This window comes from Coffea arabica, chromosome 8c (assembly GCF_036785885.1).
Source record: "Coffea arabica cultivar ET-39 chromosome 8c, Coffea Arabica ET-39 HiFi, whole genome shotgun sequence".
NCBI lineage: Eukaryota > Viridiplantae > Streptophyta > Magnoliopsida > Gentianales > Rubiaceae > Coffea > Coffea arabica.
In genome coordinates this window covers 14,211,113-14,237,326 of record NC_092325.1, presented here as the reverse complement: position 1 = coordinate 14,237,326, position 26,214 = coordinate 14,211,113, and the positions used below count along the sequence as shown (strand labels likewise).

Genomic DNA, 26,214 nt, shown 5'->3' with positions numbered 1-26,214 from the left:
TAGTGGTAGAACTGGTGCTTGAGCTCTTTTTTCACTTATAACAAAGGACTTCCTCATGAACTCTTTAAGCTCGTTTCTTAGGCCTCCCAAGCCTAAGTTCACTTAAAAAATAATGAGAGGAAGTTAGGAGTTAGAATAAGAGGAGAAAAAATTATTGATGATTGCATACCAGTGCGTTAAAAACTCCACTCCTAAAGAACTCCTATTAGCTCATTTGTGCTCCTTACTCAAGGATTACTCACTAAAGAAAAAGGAAGAGCTACAGCGAGTTCTAACATTAGGAGATTCTTTGAGAGTTGAATAGGTGCGCCGGTTATAGCTAAGCAAGCTTAGCTTGTACCTTCCTAACGGAACAAAGCGGATCGCTGCAATTGGAAGGGTTCCCAAACCTTCCTACTGCTTAACCACGTCTAGTGGTGTGTTTTTTTTTGTTTTTTTGACGTATATAAAATGGATATTTGGATAATGTTTGGCTAAAATTTCATTTTTCTTTTTGCTTTATCTTGAACACTGCTTCGGAGTTGACAGTCCGTGGATGCTAATTTGTATATGTTTGTGGCTAAACACTTTAGGCTATCACTGGAGTACATAGAACAAGTTTCCAAATTTGTAGTATTGGCAACCTCCAATCTCTTTGCAGTTGCCGGTTATAAAAAATTCAATTTGCTACTCTTAAAGTCATTATTGCACCTGGTTAGGGGCAAAGTTGATATTTACGTGGCGGAAAAAATGCGGCATTGATGACGGGCTTATACCGCATAGATAGTCAACTTCTGCTTTTGCTGTTAATCTGAAATTGGTTTCCTTATTTTGTGGCAGGCAATATACGTAAGCTGAGTGAAATCATATACTTGGTAACTGGTTAATGATTTGAGTATATGTATGGATTCAGTCCGTCCTGTAATCTCTTCAGAAACTCTGAACTTCCTTGGATAGCAAATGCTGATACCATTTCTTCAATTAGAACTTGAAATAGGTCTATGCTTGAGCCCTGCTTGGAAAAGTACGACCTTAATTCAAAACAAGATCTAAAATAAATGCCCAGTATTAGCTAGTAGATTGTGTTAGACCATCATAAAATGGAAAATGTCATCACACTTCTCATCAATACTAGTATCCGAAACTAATATCAGCACAATTAGCATGTCTCCACCCAAGGAAAACTGTCTTGCAAATGCTCAAACAGCATCTCCTAAATGATTATATTCCTGGACCATTAGCATCTGGACGATCAGGCTAGGATATAAGCTTAGTGAATAATGACCCTCCGACCTCTGTCCTAAACTAATACTGTACTAAATTCTAATGGTCCAGATGGACTTAATATAGGCTTTGTTCGTTGAGCCTTGGTCCCTCCAGCAGAGAGCTTTCATTACATGGGAACAGGAAGTCATCTCTATGAGCAAAAATAATCTCTCCCTCCAGTGGTAAGTACAGTTCTCAACAAGCATATTGAGTGCAGAATTAGACATGTAGCATACCACTCTACTCCTCCAGCGTACTAGTACACGATCAGCGCTCAACTTCAGGCTTAGTACAATTCACCAATACCAAATTATAACGTCTTATTGTCCAAATTCTGGGACTAATATTTGCATGAATTGTCCAAATTCAAGATTATAACTAGAGATAAGTGATTCAGATTTAATATTCTCTCTACAAGAATGTGTTGTAACATTTTGCAGAAATCAATTTACACTGCTTGAAAATATGATGCAAAAACCAAATATACTGTAATAAGCATCAGCTTGTTTTACCACCCTTAGACTGCACAATAGCCAGCAAAGATCGAACTATCAAAAGGATGTAATGCTGCAATATTTGCATCACAGATTGCTTAGGTTTCTTCATATTGGCAATTAGCCACTGATAATCAGCCATTGTGTCTTCTGGTAACGGCTCCAAGAATTCACACCTTGCCAAAATATCAGGTGGAGGCATGCAAGCAATGAGGTTTGTTTCGAGCTTTGGCTGCCCTTTATGAAGGTTTCCAGACCCTTGAACAGGATCTTGAAAGACAATAGGCAATGCGCCTGGGATAGCCTCTTCTTTAAATGATAATGCCCTTGCAGATTGCAAACAGAATTCAATCCATTGAGACACCAAAGGAGATGGTCCTCTAACTCGTCCTCCAACATTACCTGTTTTAACTCTGGAAGTGGCAGGTATCGCCTGCAGCAAGAATATAAGTTTCTTCTTGAGGATTGCAAATCATTCTTCAGCATATGACTTACAACTGATAAACACATCCTAGAACGTGGAAATAACAGTATCTTGTTTTTTGCATAACTTTTGCCACTTGATTTGTAATATGACATGCATGATGATCAGAGATTCTACAATTTCTCTTACAAACTGGGATTCTACAACTATATGCTTCCCTAAACCATTTAGGAGAGTCATTAATTCAAACAGGCAAGACTAGCCATAAATGAACTACAGCAGCAGCACTACTACGAGAGCCAGAAACTAATTGTAAGACTGCTGAAAATCTCAAAGTGTTCAAAATATGCAACTACTTCCCATTTGAAACAGATTGAATTTCCCCAAACAGTATTCTAGTCAAGAAATTATCGCTTAACCCACCACTTGATTGCTACAGTAACTGCTCCCCATTAGTAATATTCTCCAGATAAATCTGGTTAATGCTTCTCGACATAAATCTGGTTAAAATTTAACCAGATTTTCATGGACCAACTCCAGTTCAATATCAAGCAATTAATACAAGTACAGAAGCATCATTAGTTAAGTTTTAGCTTATGAACTCTGTAGAAGATATTATCTCTCATGATTATGGGAGATATTATCTCCCATAATTATGGGATTTTATTGCCCATGATCAATCAAGTTTGAATAATCAAGTTTGAATAGAAGATAGGATATGAGTTGATTATGTAATCCCTAAAATCATGGTTCTATTACCTTAAGTTGTGACAGAACTATGATAGGGTTGTCCTATAAATGCCTACCTTGTAAGCATATTATGTGTGTGGGAAAATAAAGAAAAGCAGAGTTTCTTGTTTATTTCCTTTTCTTTTTTAAAAAAAAACTTTCTTGGTATCAGAGCTCCGGCTCTGTACCAATTCCTGCCATGAACTACCGAGTAGCCATGACTGGATCTACTGCTCACACAAGAGAAGACTCATCCTCGTCTTCAATAGTTATCCAAACTACAGATTACTCTGCTTCAAATTCTCCTTCCCTACAAATAACCGTTCATAAATTAAATGGTTCCAATTATCTGGAATGGGCTCAATCCGTAAAACTGGCTATTGATGGCAGAGGTAAACTGGGCCATCTTACTGGAGAAATTCAACAACCAGCTGCTGAAGATCCCAATTTAGTTATCGCTTGGTTGATAAAGTCTATGGAACCAGCGATAGGAAAGCCAGACTTATTTCTGCCCACAGCCAAAGATGTGTGGGACGCTGTCCGGGATATGTATTCCGATATAGAGAATTCGTCTCAAATTTTCAATCTCAAGATGAAATTGTGGAAATCAAGACAAGAAGATAGAGATGTCACAACCTATTACAATCAGATGGTAACTTTATGGCAGGAATTGGATCTTTGTTATGAAGATAAATGGGACTGCACGACAGTGTTCAATACAAGAAACGGGAGGAGAACGACAGAGTCTATGTCTTCCTGGCCGGACTAAATCAAGAACTTGATGAGGTGCGAGGTCGTATTTTGGGCAGGAAGCCTCTTCCCTCCATTCGACACGTATTTTTGAGGTCAGAAGAGAAGAATCAAGGCGTAAAGTGATGCTAAAGTCCAAGGCAGAGTGTGAAGTTGAGACTTCAGCATTGGTTTTTAAGGGGACAGATTTGGACGGAGATAAACGAAGGAAGCCTTGGTGTGAACACTGTAAAAAGCCGTGGCACACAAAGGACACGTGCTGGAAATTACATGGGAAACCATCGAATTTCAAGAAGAAAAATGGAGGTGATAACAAGGTGTTGCAGACTGTGAATGAGGATTCTCAAAAGCAACAAACTGACTCTGAGACACCGGCCTTCACAAAGGAACAATTAAGCCAACTGTACAAACTCTTTAAGTCTCCACAATTTTCAGTCACTGAGCCAAAAAGCTTCACTCCTTTCTGTTCTTTTGCTAAAAATGGTAATCTTTTTACTGTTGCTCTTTCATGTAAAACATCAAATGTATCTTGTCCATGGATTGTATGGGTTATTGATTCTGGGGCCACTGACCATATGACCAGTTCGTCACAATTATTTTCTACCTACAGTCCATGTGCAGGCAATAAAAGACTCAAGGTTGCTGATGGATCATTATCCGTCATAGCTAGCATAGGTTCCGTTGTCATCTCTCCTACTCTTAACACTTTATAGAGTTCTTCATGTTCCAAATTTATCATGCAATTTGCTGTCCATAAGTAAATTAACTAGGGATCTCAAGTGTTGGATTATTTTTTTCCCCTCTTTTTGTGAGTTTCAGGAACTGACCACGGGGAGGATGATTGGATGTGCTAGAGAAAATGGGGGACTTTACTTCCTTGAAGATGGATCAAATATGACAACACCAATCAAAACACATGTTACGGGTCTGTCTCTATTACTAGTAATAAAGAAATTATGTTATGGCACTTTAGACTAGGACATCCTAATTTTTATTACATGAAATATTTATTGCCAAATTTGTTTAAGAATAAAAATTCATCTTCCTTTCAATGTGAAATCTGCGAATTGGCTAAACATCATCGGTCTACATTTTCTATACAGCCTTATCAACCCTCAAAACCGTTTTTTCCTATTACATACTGATGTTTGGGGTCCCTCTAGAATTTCAGCTCCATCTGGAAAAAAATGGTTTGTTACATTCATCGATGATCACACAAGAGTTTGTTGGGTGTATTTGTTAAGAGAGAAATCAGAGGTTGCAAGTGTGTTTCAAAATTTCTACAGCAAGGTTTTGACCCAATTTCAAGAAAAAATCAAAATTGTTCGTAGTGACAATGGAAAAGAATATTTCAATAAAATTTTGGGAAATTTTTTTCTTGAAAAAGGGATTGTGCATCAAAGCTCCTACAATGATACCCCACAACAGAATAGGGTAGCTAAAAGAAAAAATAAACATCTTTTGGAAGTGGCGAGGGCATTACTTTTTTCAAGAAATGTTCCTAAATATCTATGGGGCGAAACAATTTTAACTGCTACATATCTCATAAACAAAATGCCCTCAAGAACCTTGAATTTCCAAACTCCTTTGAATTTTTTCAAAACACTTTATTCCATTTCTCGATTAACATATGAAGTCTCATTAAAGGTGTTTGGGTGCATAGCCTTTGTTCACAATCATGAACAAGGTCGAAGTAAGTTAGACCCTCGAGCAAAAAAATGCATTTTTGTTGGATACGCACCCACGCAAAAGGGGTATAAATGCTTTGATCCCATTTCGAAAAAAATATTTGTAACCATCGATGTAACATTTTTTGAAGATAAACCTTTTTTTGGAGATTCTCTTCAGGGGGGACTCGGCATGTAGAAGATGATGATGTTTTTCATATTGAAAATCAAATTCCTGATCAAAATTTTGTTGATAGGACAATCGATTTTTCCGATTTTTTAGAAGAATCTATAGCACAATTTCCTCAACAAGAATCTTTTCAAGATAATAATCCTGAAAAATCAAATGACACTTTTCAATTTGCTCGTCAAAAGGATTTTGAAAAACTTGAAAAAATTGATCAGGGATTAGAAGAGGATCTCGTCTTTAGTGCCAATAACAGAGTCGAATTCTCTTAGTGAAAGAGATGGTAATGTAACTGAAAAAAACCTGAAAACCTATGTCAGGAAAAATCATCGAGGAAAAGATAAAGCTCCCCCTTCTCTTCACAACAAGGAATCCGAACCTAGGGCAGAATTTGATGTATTTGAGTCCTCAAATAAAGTTTCCTCTGTTTCAAAGATTGCTGATTTGGATCTTCCTATTGCACTTCGAAAGGGAGTGCGTTCTTGTATCAAACACTCCACGACTAACTATGTCTCTTATGAAAAGTTATCCCCTACTTTCTTGACATTTACTTCACAACTTTCTTCTGTGAAAATTCCAAAGAATGTACAGGAAGCATTACAAGTTCCGGAGTGGAGAAACGCTATTGAAAAGGAGATGTATGCTCTTGAGAAGAATCAAACATGGGAAGTAACAAACCTGCCACAAGGGAAAAAGATGGTAGGATGTAAATGGGCCTTTACCATCAAGTATAATTTTGATGGGACATTGGAACAGTACAAAGCTCGATTGGTGGCTAAAGGGTTTACTCAAACCTACGGGATCGATTATCTTGAAACTTTTCCTCCAGTGGCAAAATTAAACACTATTAGGGTGCTTCTGTCAATAGCAGTAAACCTTAATTGGCCACTCCAACAACTTGATGTCAAGAATGCATTTCTAAATGGAGATCTGGAGGAAGAGGTGTACATGGATTCTCCCCCTGGATTCGAAGTGAAGTTTCAGTCTAGAGTTTGCAAGCTAAAAAAATCGTTATATGGTCTCAAACAATCTCCTAAGGCCTGGTTTGACAAATTTACTAGGTCGGTAAAAGATCAAGGCTATACCCAAGCTCAGAGTGATCACACCATGTTTGTTAAACACTCCAAGGACGGGAAGATAGCAGTACTCATTGTGTACGTGGATGATATCATTCTCACAGGAGATGACTTAATTGAGATGGAACGGTTGAAGAAAAGTCTTGCTTCTAGCTTTGAAATCAAATATTTGGGAACACTACGATATTTCTTAGGGATGGAGGTAGCTCGGTCCAAGAAGGGCATAGTTGTGTCCCAACGCAAGTATGTTTTGAATCTTTTAAAGGACACAGGGATGAATGGATGTCGACCTGCAGACACTCCTATGGGTCCGAATCACAAGTTAGCAGATACAAAAGATGGAACACCAATTGATACTGCTCGATACCAAAAGTTAGTAGGCAAGCTAATTTACTTGGCTCACACTCGTCCTGATATAGCCTTTTCAGTGAGTGTTGTGAGCCAGTTTATGCATTCTCCATATGAAGAGCACCTTGATGCAGTATATCGAATTCTGAGGTACATAAAAAGTACTCCAGGAAAGGGATTGTTCTTTAAAAGGGGAGATCGAAAGACCATTGAAGCTTATACAGATGCTGATTGGGCAGGATCAACCTAGGGGTATTGTACCTTTGTATGGGGCAATTTGGTTACTTGGAGAAGTAAGAAACAAAGTGTTGTAGCTCGTAGTAGTGCAGAGACAAAGTACCGAGCTATAGCTCATGGTGTCTATGAGATGTTATGGCTGAAGAGAGTTTTAGAGGAGCTGAAAAGACCTATTGAACTTCCAATCAGGCTCTATTGTGATAATCAGGCAGCAATTAGCATAGCTCACAATCCTGTGCAACATGATAGAACCAAACATATTGAGATTGACCGCCACTTCATAAAAGAGAAACTTGAAGGAGGAATTATCTGCATGCCATTAGTTCCATCAGCTCAGCAGATAGCTGACATTCTCACCAAAGGACTCTTTAGACCAAATTTTGAACTTCTTACAAGCAAGTTGGGCATGATAAATATATATATATATATATATATATATATATGCACCAACTTGAGGGGGTGTCAAAGATATTATCTCCTGTGATTATGGGAGATATTATCTCCCATGATTATCTCTCATGATTATGGGAGATATTATCTCCCATGATTACGGGATTTTATTGCTTATGATCAATCAAGTTTGAATAGAAGATAGGATATGAGTTGATTATGTAATTCCTAAAATCATGGTTCTATTACCTTAAGTTGTGGCAGAACTATGATAGGGTTGTCCTATAAATGCCTACCTTGTAAGCATATTATGTGTGTGGGAAAATAAAGAAAAGCAGAGTTTCTTGTTTATTTCCTTTTCTTTTTTAAAAAAAAAACTTTCAAACTCTCTATATGTTAAGTAAATATATCACCATCACCACAAAATTTGTTATCCATCTGTACAGAAAATATTACATGGTGCAATTCAAAACTAACTCACAAAAGCAAGATAATGCTTCTCTGCATCGGCAGTTAAGAGGATAGAATCTTTTCATACTGATAGTAAAGATGATAGATGGAATCCTTCTTTAATCAAAGTTATGCTACATGAAAAGAGAATTCCACATACTTTTTTGGGTCAGGCATTAAACATGCTAAACTATCAAGACAATCAGAAGTTCATATATTTGCACGTCCAAATAGAATTATAGTTCAGTAATAGAAAAAAATTTGGTGAAAGTGGTTTAAGAAGATACACATACATACCCAAAAGTCTGCCCATAAACTAGCACCAGACTTTGGAACAACAACTGCAACATTTGACATCCTTTTAGCAGCAGGAAGAATATCACTACTCCACCCAACAGCCACCCAAACATCACCAACTCCGAAAGCTTTAAGATAGTACTGGCTGTCAAAAAGTCGAACCTATAGCCAACCGTGTAATGGAAACTTGTTAATACAGTTACCATCCATCCATGAACAGGTAATTGAAGTTTTGCAAGGTGTTCTACATCAGTCCAAGAACAAATAAGAGAATGATTAATTGACCACGTACAATTGCTGAACCACAAGTCACCTAAAGAAATAAGTCCAAACAAGATGCACTCATTAATGCAAAAACTTTTAATTTATGGAGTCCAAGAACAGATTGATTTACAAAAATTAGAACACTTCAAATTTTATCAATCACATTTACATTTTCATCAGTCCCAAATTCTCTAAACTTTGAAGGGACTCAATAAGTTCTTCACTTAAACAAATCCTCAGCTAGTCCTCCGATGGTTGTCCAATAGTTTTTTGGGTAGATCTACTCGAAAGCTGACACAAAGGAGAAAATTTAACTCTATGGTTATTCACCTATCATGTAATAAACTGACCTCTGCTAGTCCTCCAATGCTTGTCCTAAACCGTTGTACAGTTTAAAACCTTGTAATATTAATGGGCCATTGGTGAAAAACCTAAATGCTCTCATGCTATCATTTGTGCTACTTCAGGAAACAGAATTATATAAAAACTTCTATAAGTAAAAGTTTACTAAACACGCCCCCAAAAACAAAGATCCAAAAAAATAAAATCCTTAATTTTTGCTATGCATGAGAACTCACTTTGGAGAGAGATAATCAATTTTCACTTGGACTTGAGAAGAAAACTATACTAGAGATTAATGAGGTCAAAATCTGCGGACTATTGAAGTCAATTTCTGGAAGTTTGAAGAAAAAAAAAAGGGTAATTTGATTCTACTCTAAATTTAGAGACTAGGAGAAGTTCGTTGAAAAGTTTATGGGCCAATACAACTGGTTTTCCACAATCAAACTCGACAGGTTTCTTTATCATTTGCTGGAATGGTGTAGACATCTCTTAAATAATTATAATTGATAAACTCATAACCATGTAAAGATGATGCCTGCAAGATGCGTTGGAAAACCCAAACCCTCATATTCATCAATAAAATTCATTACATACTTGTTCCATTTCCAGTCTATCCAAGTGCCACTGTAAGATATATTTGTCAATAGCCTGTATGGGGGTTATGGGATCAAAATAGGGTCATTGTTTCACTTTGCCCCCAGCAAAAATTTAATTTGTCACTTTTCCCCTTTGACTACAGGTCAAAAGGAACAGTTGGTTTGACCATTAGTCAAAGAGAGAAGAATGAATTGAATAGCCTCCAACATTTAGTCAATAAAAGCATTTTACCAATTCCGTGTCAAACAAAAATTTTGTTTTCCATTCTTACCTTTCCACTAGAGGAAAGAAATAATATGTGCATGGCATGTGACTTGAATCAAAAGGAAAAAACAAGCAAAAGAATGAGGATTAAAATTGTGGTTGTTCAAAGGAAAAGAAAAACCAAAAAAAAGAAAACTCTAAAGCTTAAAAGAAAGCTTAACCTTAACCCTTTGGCTGTCATACTGCTGTTGCTTATTATAAAATGGTGAAGGTGTATAGCTTTATTTTGCCATATTATGAAGTAGAAATTCATCAAAACACACTGAGTTTGTTTGGATAGGAGTTTATTTGGATGATTTATTTGAGATAATTAATGTAGCACTTTTTGTGATGTAATGTATATAAGATAAAAAGGTGATTGGAAAGATAAAAAGGTGGTTGAAATTTGTGAAGTAAATTATTTTATCTGAAATCAAGTGAATCCAAACAAACCCACTCTTTTCTGAATACTAACCTATTTAGCTTGGGGGTTTTTTTCTTTCACTTTGAGCTTGCTTTTTACCATTTAAACAGAAAACTATTTTTTCTTTTTTTTTTTTCAAGTTGCACGTTACATCAGTTTTATGTCCAATAGCGTGGTAACAATAAAACAAGAGTGTGCCTATTTTTTAATCCTAAATCATAAAACAGTCTATCAACTATTTTATTCAAGGCAGTTTTAGTTGTTTAGCACCATTAACTAGCAGTCAAACTAAGCGTTCATTAAGCCTAAGGTGGCAAAATGATAACTAGATTGTTATAAGGGGGCAAAGTGAAAGTGACCCTAATAATTAAGACTACAGTGGCTCGGCTACCGGTCGAAGTTGCTTACATGAAACCCATTACCCATTATCAGTTTAAGATGTGCTTACTGAACTCATCGAATGTCAAGTTTTGATATGTATATATCCAACCCGTTACCAACTAATTGTGATGCACACAATTCATTTGTTAATTGTTAAGCCAACTGGGAATCAACCAGGAAAAACCAAATTACAATTTAGGTCACTCACCATCAAGAATATCACTATGTTAAACAAACAAATAGTGCTCTTTATCAATGGAAATCAAATTCCAAGGGGGCCTTCAAATTATTCATGTGATACTAATATAGCAGAAATCCAAGGGTGAGAAAATAAGGTTTCATGCACTGGAAGCCTAACAACTTAAAATATAATGAATCATGAAATCTTATGTTACTAAATCAAGAAAACCGTGTACCTATTAATATCTGCTACCAACAGAGGAAGTTAGGTTAAAATCTTTTTGTTCCTCATTTGACCGTTTAAATCTCCTAAGAGTTGAACAATATGCGAGTCATTTGTTTGCAGAGAACTTAGTTTCTGAAAGGGCATCTGGCAATTTAATCATATTATTTGATAAGTTAAATAATTAGTAAGTCACATTATAGATTTCCTTGTCTCGTATGTAATAATAAATTCCCCATTACACAATGTCTTTTTCTTTTCCTTTCAATTCATTGGTTATTTAATAAGTTAATGATGTTTAAAATCAAATATTTGACTCAGCTTCAAACTGATTTAAGTAAAATGTAAACATACACATACAATCTGGCGTTGAGTATTTCGCTGCCTCCTACAAACCAAATCAGATTACCCATCAATAAATCCTATGCAGTACCAAACTAAATGATTACCCATCAGTCACCTAATCAAGTTTTTAATCAGCTCAGACACCCATGCGTTTTGCAAATACAACCTGTTGTAATCCATCATAATAATAGGTAATATTAAGTGCACACCAATTTGTTTTAGCCTAACTTCAATCTGCAACCAAACATTGGAAGATTTTGAAAAAAACTTCCAGGAAATGCTTTACATCCAAACAAACAGAACCCTTATTTACCATCTACTGAACTCAGTTGCAGCCCTCATTGTGAAGTTTCTTATTTAGGTATTGAGAAAGTATACACTCTGTTCTTTTACTATTTTAATTTTATCTCATATGGCATCATAACAAGCATCAAACTGGGTATATGAACCTAAATGGATCAGAACTTGGATTACTAATGACTGAAAATGTTCAAAGCAAAGCACTTGGATACTGCATACATTCAAGCCAAGAACATCCCAATGTTTTTTGACTAACAGCTCAGGAAGGAAATTCCATGTTGATCTGACTAAATCTTGATCATAAGTATAAGATAATGAGCTGCCTTGAAGTTTAAAGCATTATAATCCTAGCTTATAGCTGTCAATTCTTCCCAGAGAAAAAAATCAAGGACTTCAGCATTCCTTATGGAATAATTTATACCTTTCACCTCAAAATTTTACCTGTTTAGCAAACAATGCAAGCTTCTCTTTCAAAGCAGATTTTCCACCAGCAACCTGAGAAGTGATGTTGTGTGTATTATATGAAGCCCCCATGTACTTTAACACTGCACCAACAATCTCTCGTGGTGAATCAACCATTGAAATCTTCCCAGCTAGCTCAGGCCGCCATAAATCAGCCCAATCCTGCAGATCATTCAGCTACTTTGATATGGCCAAACAGAAAAAGGAAGAAGAATTGTGAACTAACACATACCCATCTAAATGTGCTGACAACCTATGTTTTACCAGAAATTGTCTTTACCCTAACATAACCATGTCAAGACAATACATCATGGGTATGGGTGCAGGACACTCGTATGAAACAGCTGGTGTCACCAGACGTGAAGGAGGAGAAAAATAGAGGTTAACTGTTGAAGATATGTGATCTAATATTAAGAAAGATATGATTATAGTATCATGAATTAATTAGGTATCATATGATTATAGTATCATGTATTAATTAGATAATAGATTGATTTACATTAGCATGATTTTAGGATCTAAATTAGGTTATACTTGTGTATATATATATGTATATTGTGTAGTCCTAATGAGATGAAGAAAAGTATTTTCTCTCCATTTTTCTTAGTTTTCATGGTATCAGAGCCCTACCATCAAGGTTAGGGTCTCTGTCCGCTGCCAGAAAATTCAGTAGTTATCATTCGGTTCATCTGGTTCTGTATAGGACACATCTCTGTTCTATTCTTCACTCTTGTTTTAAAGAGTTCAGACCTGTCCTTTTTTTTTGTTTTTATTCTGTTAATTCTGAACCCATGACAGAAACGAAATCTGTCGTTAAGTCTGATGTGGTTCCTGTGATGTCTAAGATCACGGACCACAAACTCAACAATTCTAACTATCTTGATTGGAGCAAAACGGTTCGTCTTTATCTGCGAAGCATTGATAAAGACAATCATCTGACTAATGATCCTCCAAAAGATGGTTCAAGACAGACATGGCTAAGGGAAGATGCTAGATTGTTCCTGCAAATACGGAATTCTATTGACAGTGAGGTAATTAGCTTAATTAATCACTGTGAATTTGTTAAGGAGTTAATGGAGTATTTAGAATTTTTGTATTCTGGTAAAGGGAATATTTCTCGCATATATGAGGTGTGTCAAGCCTTTTATCGTGCAGAGAAACAAGATAAGTCCATCATGACTTATTTTATGGATTTTAAGAAAACTTATGAGGAGCTTAATCTGTTGTTACCGTTTAGTTCTGATGTGAAAGTTCAACAAACTCAACGGGAACAGATGGCAATTATGAGTTTTTTGGCTGGTCTTTCACCTGAATTTGAGGCTGCTAAATCTCAGATTCTTTCAAGTCCTGAGATCTCATCCTTGCAAGATGTGTTTAGTAGGGTGCTTCGCACAGAGAATACCCAGTCTGTTCAGTCCAGCAGTGCTCTTGTTGGTTTTGGAAAACAGCAATACAAAGGTGGTGGTAAAGGAATTGACACTCGGAGACAGAATGCAGAAGTGGTTGTGTGTTACTATTGTCAAAAGCCGGGCCATATGAACCGTGATTGTAAGAAATTGCAGTACAGGAACCAGAGAACTCAATCCGCACATATTGCTTCTACCAATGATGCTATTAACCATGAAAAGTCTGTTACGATCTCTGCAGATGAATTTGCTAAATTTTCTCAGTATCAAGAATCATTAAAGTCTTCATCTACTCCCGTAACTGCCATCGCTGAGTCAGGTAAACCAAACACATGCCTTGTGTCCTCGTCCTCCAAATGGGTAATTGATTCTGGTGCCACAGATCATATGACAAGTAATTCTAGTCTATTTTCCACCTTTCAGCCACACACATCTGCACCTACAGTTACCTTAGCTGATGGGTCAAAATCTAGTGTTCTTGGATCAGGCTCAGTTAACCCCACTCCATTAATCTCATTATCATCTGTCTTAAGTTTGCCTGAGTTGTCCTTTAATCTAATTTCTGTGAGTAAAATTACCCGTGCTCTCAATTGTTCTGCCCAATTCTTTCCTGATTATTGCTTGTTTCAGGATCTTACGACGAAGCAGATTATTGGTAAAGGGTATGAATCTGGAGGTCTTTACATTCTTGACACACAGATACCAAAGCCCATAGCTTGTTCTGGAATTGTAACTCCATTTGAAGCACATTGTAGGCTGGGTCATCCTTCTCTCCCGTTGTTAAAGATACTTTGTCCACAATTTCAGAGTTTGTCTCTATTAGATTGTGAGTCTTGTCAGTTTGCCAAACATCATCGTGTTAATCTGAGTCCTAGAGTCAATAAACGAGCAGATGCTCCTTTTGCATTAGTTCATTCAGATGTCTGGGGACCTAGTCCAGTCACTTCTAAAACTGGATTCAAGTATTTTGTTACTTTTGTTGATGACCATTCTCGTATGACTTGGTTATATTTAATGAAAAATCGGTCAGAATTATTTTCTCATTTTTGTGCTTTTTGTGCTGAGGTTAAGACTCAATTTAAGCGTTTTGTACAAATATTGCGAAGTGACAATGCCAAAGAATATTTATTCGCACCTTTTCAATCTTATATGGTGCAAAATGGCATTATTCATCAAACCTCTTGTGTGGATACACCATCCCAAAACGGGATCGCAGAACGAAAGAATAGACATTTGCTCGAAACTGCAAGAGCCTTATCATTTCAAATGCATGTTCCTAAACATTTTTGGGCTGATGCAGTGTCCACAGCTTGCTTTCTAATTAATCGTCTGCCTTCATCTGTTTTGAATGGTGGGACTCCTTATAATACTCTTTTTTCAAATAGACCTTTGTTTCCCATCGAACCTAAAATCTTTGGGTGTACATGTTTTGTCCGCGACTCTCGTCCTCAAGTCACTAAATTAGACCCCAAATCATTGAAATGTATTTTTCTTGGTTATTCCCGTGTCCAAAAAGGATATAGATGTTATTGTCCTGGTCTTGGGAGGTACATTGTGTCAGTTGATGTTACTTTTCTTGAAAATACACCTTTTACCCCATCCTCATCTCATTCATGTCAGGAGGAGGATGATCATTTGTTAATCTATACAGTCACATCTTCAAGATCTTCCCTGCTAAACCTCCAATTACTCAAGTATATTCTCAACGACAAAAGTCTCCTGCTGCATGCCCTGAACCAGTTCCTTCGTTACTAGATCTTGTCTCAAGTGATGATTTTCCTATTGCTCTTCGCAAAGGTAAGCGTCAATGCACTTATCCTGTGTCTTCGTGTGTATCTTATAATCATCTACCCACCTCTTCTTGTTCCTTTATTACATCTATTGATTCTATCTCCCTTCCTAAAACTGTTCATGAAGCCCTATCCCATCCCGGATGGCGCAATGCTATGATAGAGGAGATGAATGCTCTAGATGGTAATGATACTTGGAACTTAGTAAATTTACCTGCAGGGAAGAAGGCCATTGGGAGTAAGTGGGTTTTTGCAGTTAAATTCAATGCTGATGGGTCGGTTGCTCGGTTAAAAGCTCGCCTTGTTGCCAAAGGCTATGCTCAAATCTATGGAGAGGATTATTCTGACACTTTTTCCCCTGTTGCTAAGTTAACATCTGTCAGGTTATTCATTTCTATGGCAGCCACTCATAATTGGCCTTTGCATCAACTAGATATCAAGAATGCCTTTCTTCATGGAGACCTCCAAGAGGAAGTTTATATGGAGCAACCCCAGGGTTTGTTGCTCAGGGGGAGTCTGGGAAGGTTTGTCATCTTCGGAAGTCCTTGTATGGACTGAAACAAAGTCCTCGTGCTTGGTTTGGAAAATTTAGTCTAGCAGTTGAAAGGTTTGGGATGCAGAAAAGCAAATCTGATCACTCTGTTTTCTACAAACAGTCTGAAGCTGGTATTATTTTGTTGGTAGTATATGTGGATGATATTGTTATCACTGGAAATGATGCTGCAGGTATTTCATCTCTTAAAACTTTTCTCCATAGTCAATTTCAGACAAAGGATTTGGGACTATTAAAGTATTTTTTGGGTATTGAGGTAGCAAAGAGTAGGAAGGGGATATTCCTGTCCCAAAGAAAATATGTTCTTGACTTACTATCTGAAACAAGAAAATTGGGGGCTAAACCAGCTAGTACCCCAATGATCCCTAACTTGCAGCTCACAAAAGAAGGTGAATTGTTAGAAGATCCTGGGAGGTATAGAAGATTGGTTGGAAAGTTGAATTATCTTACAGTGACTCGTCCAGATATCGCGTATTCAGTTAGTGTTGTTAGTCAATATATGTCTAATCCTACTGTTACTCATTGGGCAGCTGTAGAACAAATTTTGTGTTTTTTAAAAGGAGCTCCTGGACGTGGTATTCTATATAAAAATCATGGTCATACTAGAATTGAGTGTTTTTCAGATGCTGATTGGGCAGGATCCAAGGCAGATCGAAGATCCACAACTGGATTTTGTGTCTTTGTTGGAGGAAACCTGGTCTCATGGAAGAGTAAGAAGCAGAATGTTGTCTCGCGATCAAGTGCAAAGTCAGAATATAGAGCTATGGCACAATCGACATGTGAAATCATGTGGATAAATCAACTTCTAACTGAAGTAGGTCTCAAAACCTCAATGCCTGCAAAATTGTGGTGTGATAACCAAGCTGCTCTTCATATTGCATCCAATCCCGTATTTCATGAGCGAACAAAACACATCGAAATAGATTGTCATTTTGTTCGTGAGAAAATACAACAGGGCTTGATTTCTACAGGATTTGTAAGGACTGGAGAACAATTGGGGGATCTCTTTACGAAGGCTCTACATGGGGTTCGAGTAGATTACCTTTGTAACAAGCTGGGCATGAGCAACATCTATGCTCCAGCTTGAGGGGGAGTGTTGAAGATATGTGATCTAATATTAGGAAAGATATGATTATAGTATCATGTATTAATTAGGTATCATATGATTATAGTATCATGTATTAATTAGGTAATAGATTGATTTAGATTAGCATGATTTTAGGATCTAAATTAGGTTACACTTGTGTATATATATATGTATATTGTGTAGTCCTAATGAGATGAAGAAAAGTATTTTCTCTCCATTTTTCTTAGTTTTCAAACGTGTTGTTCAAAAGAAGAGAAAACTCATGACTTGTCCAGTATGTGGCAAGATAAAGACAATGGTTTTAAAAAAGCTGCCAAAATGGTTGCTCAAGGAAGAAGATCAATGGACAGGAGGCTTAGGCTGGCTGGACTGCTTTTTTCTACCTTTTTTTTTTGTTTGGTGTTTTTTTGAGGGGAGGGGGAAGGGAAGGGAAGGAGGTTTTGGATAGAAGACAGCTGGCAAACGGTAGAGGAGCTGAGATATTTGTACTGTAGATTATTTTTCCATTCTAAACTCCCAAATCTCTGAAAAAGGGCACAACCTTATCATAGTACTTGTGGCTTAACCCATATAATTATACTAAAGTATATCACACACATTTTATTTTTAAAATGTGGAAATAATTGCACTTTTCTTTATCATGCTCCTAATGATTCTAACAAATTTTGAATCTCAAATATCCTTCATTTAGCATGAATTACCATAGCCTTGTTCATGGAGCTTTTAAGTTCACAGCATAGAGAATCCGATGCTTGGATACACACTCTGGTATCCAAGTATGAGTTTTGCAGTTGAAAACTACACCAAGAATGAGATATTGCATCACATGGTTGGCAGGAGGTCAATTGGAAACTGACCTATTTCCTCAAATTCTTATTCAATAGCTCAGTAAGTTTGAAATTTGAAGGAAAGGAAATATCTATTAAAACCAGGAAAATAGTAGCATAATACAGGAAACAACACATTTTATGGTAATCAAAATCCTCGAGCTATAAATTCACAGAAAAGACACATATCACCCCTCTCAACAACCTCTCACTCCCCACAACTTCTTCCCATTTCAAATAGCATCAAAAGACACACCAAGTCAGATCGTGCAGGACATCCCTCTCTTCAATGCCAACACTTAATGTCCATGTTGGATGACTTTCATGTGGGCTTTTCACAAGTTCTCCAACCTTATTGCATTAGGAGTATGATAAGTACCGTGTCCTAACATATATTATACCAATTGGCCTATTGCCACAGATAGTTTCATGGTTTATAACTCATTTGTGCCCTCATACTCTCTACAACTTAATCACTGGCCGGAATACAGGAATTAATTTCCTCATTTAAAGTTCTTCATATAGCCAAATACTATGAGACTCAAGATTTCCAAAATTTACAACTTGCCTCTTTATTTACAAAATTTGTTTTACAACTACTTAATGATAGCTTTATCTAGAAATGCAAATTTCGCAACTATTGTTTGACCTTTTTTTCTTTTGGTATTGCCACTTTGAACTGCCTCTAGCTCATTTATGGAAACTAATCATAGGTGATCTACTTTTCTGTTAAATTGAGAGGTAGAATTGCATAATACATTCTTACAAATCTATTGTAGGATGGGAGTGTTTTTCAAAAACTAGTTTTTCAAATACAATAAAAATTTTTAAAAAGTACTCTAAAAGGTAATCTAAAAATTAGTTTAAAATTTTAAAAAATATGTCAAAATATATTCTAGAAACTCTTCTACTCTTAAATATCCCAAAATGAACGAATGTGAATTTGGAAAGGATCGCTTTAATTCTTCAATGATAAGGGGCAAAAGCGTAAATTTACTCTAACCTCTGGACAACTATAGAACAATTTAGAGCAGCTGATAATTCACCAATGGACAAATGCTATTTAGAGTAATACCAACAACGAAATAACACAATTGGGTCATGAACTTTTCCAGATTTAACAAGTCTGAACACAATGTCAGAAATCAAATCTCCATAATGTTTCTATATACTTCGACATCTTGCCTAAGCAATCACATATTTCCAGAACACCACCGCCCCAACAATGATTAAACAAAATTAGCAAACCATTCACAATTAACACAAAGCATTGAGCTCCAGAAATCTTTACTCGTTTTAATATCATGGGTTGAACAAAAGCCGGAAGATCTGACTTACCACTACGGGAGCCAATTTATGCTTTAGAAATTTGCTTTTCTTATAAGCTATAACCAGGCTTCCCCATCTGTACGGAACGGCCCATATTTTGCCTTGAGGATCCAAATTTCCATCAGTACTCCTGCGCAAATATCCCTGAGATTATATAAAGTAGCTCTGAAAACACAGCAAACACATCCCTATGTTAAAAGAGTATATCACTACTTGGGAGAGAGGACAGTGAAAAGTGAATAATCAATAAAAACAAAGTAATTTTCTTATACAAGTAGAACCACAAATTAGTTCTTCATTTGCGATAGCAATTAATAGGTAAAAGCTTCTACCTAATTTCATACAGGCTTCTTTTGCAAACAGAAAAATAATAGAAAACTTTAAGCAATGACAGCAAGTTGTTCAGATTGGTCAATATCTTGTATAAGGCTTAACAGCATTCAGCGGAATGCTGAAAAAACAACATACATATGTACGCATCTTCTTCTATCTACATACACAAACACGCATCTCTACAGAGAAAATAATAACTTTTAGCAACTCTCAGAACTCGTGGGAAAAAAAAAGTTTATAGACAATTGAGAAACTGAATCAATTCTTTCTAAAACCTTAAAAAAAAAAAAAAAAAAGAATTCAAAGTAAGATATTTGTGATTTCCTTTTCCCATCATAATGAGTAAAATTAATAGAGAGCCAACTGTCAAATTAATGAGCTAACTGGGAGTTACTTACCATGGACAGAAAAGAAACCGCAGCCAGGCAGGTAAACAGACAAGCAAGCACACACACATACACATGAAGAGAGGTAGACAAAGACACAAACACACAGAGATTAGGGAGTTTCAGTATTTTATGGCCTGGCATAAGAAGCATACTGATGGTCCAAATAAGCAGCAAGTACAACTTAATATTGAGAGTTTTCCATATTTTATTTTCTTTTTCCTGCAGAAACAAGCTAAAAAAGCTGTGATGACAATTTTTTTCAAGTCTCACACTTGAAACGAAACATGAGCACATCACAAGGGCCCCTTTCACTGCTTCAGTGGTAAAGTAAAGCCCAAAATGACAATATGTAAATCTATGTCTACCTTCCAGTCCTCAGTCAAATCTCGAAACCAATCTTGTTCTTCCACCCCTTGGATGGGCTGAATCAAACCCTCTTTTATGGCAAAACTGAGCCAAGAATCACCCAGCGTAACAACATCAGCTGCCATTGCAGATTTTGGGCTAACAGCTCCTTTGTTATTTGACTGGCAAAGTTCAGAAAAGATGTCCGTAAGGTTTTGACGAAACTCTGGCTGTAACTTCACTCTCTTTCCTTGGGATTGTATGAACTCCTTCAAAAAAAAATGCAAGATGAAAATCTACAAAATTGTGCTGTAATAATTAGCAACAAAGAAGAAAAGAATAAGTGAAAAATCACAATGCATTAATGAGAGCATAAAGTAAATCAACCGGCAATCTACATAACGTAGTCTACATACTCATGAAAAAGATTTAAGAAAAATAATGAGAAACCATAATCAGTTATCGCATGTCTAAACACTAGAAATGGCAAGGGGGAAAAAAGGCATCTAGGTACCACATCATAGCTGCAGTGACTGCTAGCAATAGGCAGGCAAAAATCAACTCAACAGGGTGGATTTCTATTCATTTGACAGTTGAGGAGGGAAAAAGAAGAGAAGGGGGGGGGGAGGCAAACAGCAAAAGTAGGATATGAAAGCACACCTGGAACCATATAGAAGGGAGTGAGTTGCGTAAAGCAACAACTCTTAAAGGAACTGACAAAGCATATGTTTTGGACTTCCATCTCTCAAAAGCTGCCTTCAGTTCATCAGCTTCAGCTTCTTCCAAATTCTCTGACTTTTTTACATCACCAAGGTCTGTATCAACACCAAGTAATGGCAAATATTCAAGAAATGAGTGATGCAGACAACAAATGGCTCAAGGAATTCCAGGATTGAGGTTTTCCAGAATTTTGCTCAAACTTCAATTCGGCACAACATCACGGAGAAACAGTATTATCTGAGACTTGGTTTGAGTCTGAAAGGAATCTTTTTTTCCAGCTTACCTAACTTGGTTTTTAACTTTTATGAGTTTTGAGATCTAATTTTGGGCGATTACAGGTGGTAATTAGGAATTTAGCTTTGGCAGGAACTTTTGGTTTTTGTTATATCTCTGTTCTCGTAGTTAGTATTTTACTAGTTAGTAAGAAGCTAAGGAATCTTTTCTGATTAGGCATTAGTATTAAGAGAGGAACTTGTTTATATTCTCACCAAATAGTGAATCCTAAATGCAATACAATTTGATTTCGGAGTATAGATTGTGCTTCTCCACAAAGGGAAGACGGGTTTATTAGATTCATAAAATTCCTGCACACTTGTTGTCATCTTGAGATTGCTTAACACAATCTTTCCTTAGCTGTGATTCTTAAAAGTTTCTAGGAGTCATTCCTGGAGTTTCCTAATTTAATTTTCTTGGTAATCACTAGTTCCCAGCAGTTATCTATGATTCTGGTTCTGATTTTATTGGGATCTTTGTTTCTACAATTTTTGCTGATAAGATTGTGATTTTCTTTGAGTTCAAAGCCCTGATAAACTTTTCTAAGCATTCGTTGATTTACTATCACCTGTGGTGCTGCATCACCAAGGTACTTGGATGGTAATCCAATTTACCAAAAACAAGCCTCATAACTATTTGGGTTCCAATGGTATTTTACTCTAAAATCATACATATAAAGCATGAAACTCATAGAAACTTGAATTTTCAGATTATTTCAGTATCAGTTATCCCGCTCAACCTCCCAACAATTCTCTAAGAAACAGAGTGCTGGATTCAACTTTCCAATACTCTCCAGTAAAAACTCGTACATCCATAATTTATCTTTGGCTGATTTGCACCAAAGATGGTAAGTTAATAATAGTGATCATGAAAACTTCAAACAGGATAAGGACTTCAGAGATTTCTCTGAGGGTTTATTCCTAAATGAAGCCCATATATTCTTTCAAAACTCCATATTTCCAAAGCAACCATGTAAAGATATCTCTAATTACGATACAGTGGAGGAGACAGCTTGCTTCAAAAGTCAGAACAGCCTCGCAAAAGAATAAATCAGTTGTCTCTTCACAATAAATATAAGGAGAAACGAGTATGGATTTTGCTTCACGATAAATAACAGCTTCAGAAAGGTATACACAAAAAGAAGAACGAGTACGAATTTTGATATCAAAATTATCATCTTTGCCCCAAATAGGCTATATCACTACATTCCAAAGATATCATTCCGAGGCAAATAATGAAGCTCAATTACCTCTGTTGGTCCATCTTGTGCTTGTCTTAGTTGGACAACATTAGCAGAATATCACTTAGTTAGTCAAGCTATAGTAGGGGAATTGCCCATTACCCAGGAAACAAGAAAGAAGCAATTGATCAGGTTAAAAAACCTAGCTGTGCTACTTACAGCCAAAACTTCTTTTGTTTCAACTAACCAATTATCTTCCATCAACCATGAAAAGGATAAGCATTCTAAGGGGGTGTTTGATAACCCCGTTAACCCCGTTAGTTTTCTTGCATATTAATACATTAAGACTTTAATTTGTATACAAAATTTTAAGTGAAAGATGTATCACTTATTGGCTGAATTTTTTTATTATTTTTTCACGCATATAAATTTTCTCACACACACACTCTCTCTCACACGTACACTTTTATACATTCTCTTTCTCTGTCTCTCTCTCTCTCTCACACACACAGATACTCTCTAACACCCAAACACACTGTCATAGATAAACACAGACACTTTCACACCCATACACAAATACACACACACTCTCTCTCTCTCTCTCTCTTACACCTACACACATCTTGCTCACTCTCTTCCCCACAGACACACAATTCATACATACACACTCTCTCTCACACACACAATCTCTCTCTCCTACATGTATTTTCTTCAATAACACGTACTTTTAAATGTAATCTCTCCATCAAACACACAAAATATATACTAATATTCTCTCTAAAACACACATTTTCACACTAAAAACACACTCTTTTTCTATCACACGCAACAAAAGCACACTTTCCATATTAATATGCAGTTTATTAGTATCAAAAAGTAATATTTAAAACATTATATAATACAAAAATATAGCATACTATTCAACTATATAGTACACATGAAATAAAATATTTCAATTCCATGCTTGCATTCAGCTGGTTATCAAACAGATTTGACTTTATGGATTCAGTAAATTAAGATTTCAGCCATTAAGTTTCAATCTTCAGTTTTCAGTTTGGTCAAATGCCCCCCAAGACTAACAAAGGTGTGGATGCATCTTGTAAATAACAGTTGAGAACAGCATTTCAATGTGCATGGGCTACTTCATAACCAAATACAATATCAATATTTCCTAGTCGACTCAAATATCCAATTAGGACATTGAGGAGAACAAAATTTACGTGAATTACTGTAGAGTTTTGAACATTTGGCATACTCGAGATCAAGTTGCACTCATTCCTTATAAGGAGAAAAACTAGGTTGCTTAAATCAGGGCTAGCACTTAGACTAGGTGCAGAACTTCCAAAATTTCCTCCTCCCCTCTTGTAACTCACCTAATCCTAGAACTTAAATTCTTTTTCTACTACTCTATAATCCTCCATCCTCTTCACCTTCTTCATAAGTACTCGCCTTCATTCTTTGTCATTCTTAATAAACAAAAAACCATCTGATTGTTGCTCTCAAAAACTACCCTCTACTCAACAATTCCCAGAAGAATCAAAATAGAACACATACAAAATCCTTGAGACAGTACTCCAGACAAAAATATGAAAAATTTTACTGCTGACAAGGCACCTATCGGGGCAAAAAGTTGAGTGGAATTTGGGCTGGACCAGCTGCACAATACTGAACAAGAACGTTTTTTTCACCTCACTCTTAGAATCTGGAGAACTCTTAACTTCAATCTTCATACAGTAGTATAAGATATAGCCAACTTATCTTTTTCATTGACTTCTTTCAGTTTTCAACAGGTATCTAGGCATGCGAAAGGCCCCACAAATAATGCTCTCACCTTTGCACGCACTCTAACAACAGAAATGAAGAAATGCTTAGGAACAGAATCATTAAATTACCAACTCTTGGATCATCTAGTTATAAAACCAACATTTCATAGAAAGTAAAATAATAAGCACATTATTCTCAAGTATTTCCTCCTGTTATTAGACCAACATAAACAGAGAGCACTTATATTACTAAGTATGAAAAACTGCTGACACTAGAACAAGCATAATCATTAAGCATATTCCTCGGATGTTTCAATATCAACTACAACTGCAACAGTAAAAAGCAAAGAACAAAACAACACCACATAAGTCTAAACTGTTTCAAATACCAAGTTTCAGTATGCCCACATAAGTCTAAACTGTTCTCGTTTGGCACCCATTAAATATGTTAATTAGAGTCCTAAATACAACCAATCAGTAAAAGTACATCAATCTAAGCACAACGTCCAACCGATCAAAGGTAAGATTGTACCCTGGAATTGGCAGTTCACAACGGAAGCAATAACAGGAGGAAGCCTGGTACAGGCGGATGCCGGCAAGGCCCGAATGCCGAAGCCTAACCCCAGGAAGAGAACAAAGGAGACAGCGAGGTTCTGAAGAATATCTCCAGTGCTCGTCGGCGTCGGCAGCTGCGGCGAGGAAGACGTCAGATTCCGGTCACGTGAAGCGGCTGAAACTTTAAGAATTGAGAGCCGGAGGCTCTGATTGCGGAGAGATTGCAATTGGGGATTTTTTGTGGGAATTAGAAGAACCGTGGAATTAGGGGTTAAGGAACTGTGGCAGATTGAAATTGACATATTATTGTTTCAAAACTGTTGAGAAATTGTGACAGAAATGAAGGCGTGTGAAACGGGCAGATAACTCAAATTGGGGATACGGGCAGGAGACGACCGCTCCTGAACGGTTGTGAGTCTCCTCACAATAAAAAACGTGAGGAGACAAATGAGCCAAGTCAGCAAGGCTGAAGCAGGGCACAAAAACGACGCCGTTCCAAATAAAAAAATGTTGACTTTCAAACGGGAGCAGACGGAGCAAACAGAAGAGAATTGGTTTTTGAAATTCAAATTGAAATTTTGAATTAGCCGCAAAAAACAAAATTGAGGGAAGCGTCTTCATGTGCTTGTGGAGGTCATCTACTCTGACTGACCGCTCACTAAAGGTAAAAAGCCGAAATTCGGGTGGGATTCAACCTACTGGGTGTTTCTAGGTGAAGTGGGTGTAGTCTACTCTGATGAAGGTAGTAATTGACAGAAAAAATGGGTAGAGAGGCAGGCGGCATGGAAGAAGCAAACAAAGATGAAGCCAAAGTTTGTCCGTAAAACTGAATAGCAGAAGCAGCTGTGGTCTCCAATTGGGTATAAGAGTGTTGTATGTATTCTGAATGCGTGCAAGAGCGGCGGTAAGGTAGAAGCAAATAGAGGAAATTTAGCATCTCACGAAACCAGATTTTGTCCTTCAACTTAATAGCAGAAGCAACTACGTCTCCGACTTCGGTGAAACGTGAAGTGTATTAGCAGACCAAGGTAACATGACTGAATCATGTCAGTAACTGTGGCCAATAATTTGTCACCCAAATGCACATCTGTTAAAGGAAGGATGAAATTAGAGTCACTGAAGACATAATATGAAGATGATAGAAGAATAGTGAAGTTGTACTGAATTTGTATATGTGTACCGTATCTGTGTGTGTGTGAGCATTCAGCTTGTCAGTGATGGACTATAATGGGATAGTAGTTTTTGGAAGACCTAGGGTTATGTATTCAAGTAAACAGTCGGCTGGAATTAGGGAAAGATGAGAGAAACAAAGTCACATTTAACAAGTGAATGAATATACATCCTGTTGTAAATTAGTTACATGTTATAACCACCGTATTACAATTGATATGAATCATTGTGCATCTAATAATTGGTCCATGCTCATGGAGCAATATTAGTTTGCCCCTCTTCTGATCATACAGTGTGTATAAAATGGAGGCGTAGAGTTGAATGAAGTGATGCAGAGGAAAAGACACATATGTGAATAATAAATGGGTGAACCTTGTGTTGTAAGTCAATTACACGATGTAAGAAATATATTACAATGAATAGAAAGTACTTGTTTGGC

At 36.7% G+C, this 26,214-nt stretch overlaps 1 protein-coding gene and 1 long non-coding RNA gene across 3 annotated transcripts; one reads left to right on the top strand and one right to left on the bottom strand.

The window, feature by feature from the left end:
* Positions 1-1,591: 1,591 nt before the first annotated feature.
* LOC113722469 (uncharacterized) lies at positions 1,592-25,038 on the bottom strand. 2 transcript variants are annotated; one of them, XM_027245776.2, is made up of 7 exons: positions 24,583-25,038; positions 20,775-20,929; positions 20,135-20,383; positions 19,057-19,191; positions 12,035-12,217; positions 8,295-8,456; positions 1,592-2,172 (listed from the first exon to the last, which is right to left on the bottom strand). In XM_027245776.2, exons 1-7 carry the CDS (start codon positions 24,905-24,907, stop codon positions 1,744-1,746), a joined length of 1,638 nt encoding a protein of 545 aa, XP_027101577.2. In that variant the 5' UTR covers positions 24,908-25,038; the 3' UTR covers positions 1,592-1,743. The 2 variants fall into 2 exon arrangements, with proteins under 2 accessions (XP_027101577.2, XP_071919114.1); XM_072063013.1 differs by having other exon boundaries at positions 1,888-2,172; positions 8,291-8,456.
* Positions 4,017-4,502, top strand: LOC140013621 (uncharacterized). Its single transcript, XR_011820443.1, has 2 exons — positions 4,017-4,125; positions 4,462-4,502. It is a non-coding gene; the product is annotated as an uncharacterized lncRNA (long non-coding RNA).
* Positions 25,039-26,214: the final 1,176 nt, after the last annotated feature.

Excerpts from the sequence above, each read along its gene's own strand:
- LOC113722469 (XM_027245776.2), bottom strand. The coding sequence starts at position 24,907 with ATGTCAATTTCAATCTGCCACAGTTCCTTAACCCCTAATTCCACGGTT. Across the intron at positions 19,192-20,134 it reads ATTTGACTGAGGACTGGAAG|GGATATTTGCGCAGGAGTAC; the intron begins GTAGACATAGAT and ends ATATAATCTCAG. Across the intron at positions 2,173-8,294 it reads GTTTATGGGCAGACTTTTGG|GCGATACCTGCCACTTCCAG; the intron begins GTATGTATGTGT and ends TTCTTGCTGCAG.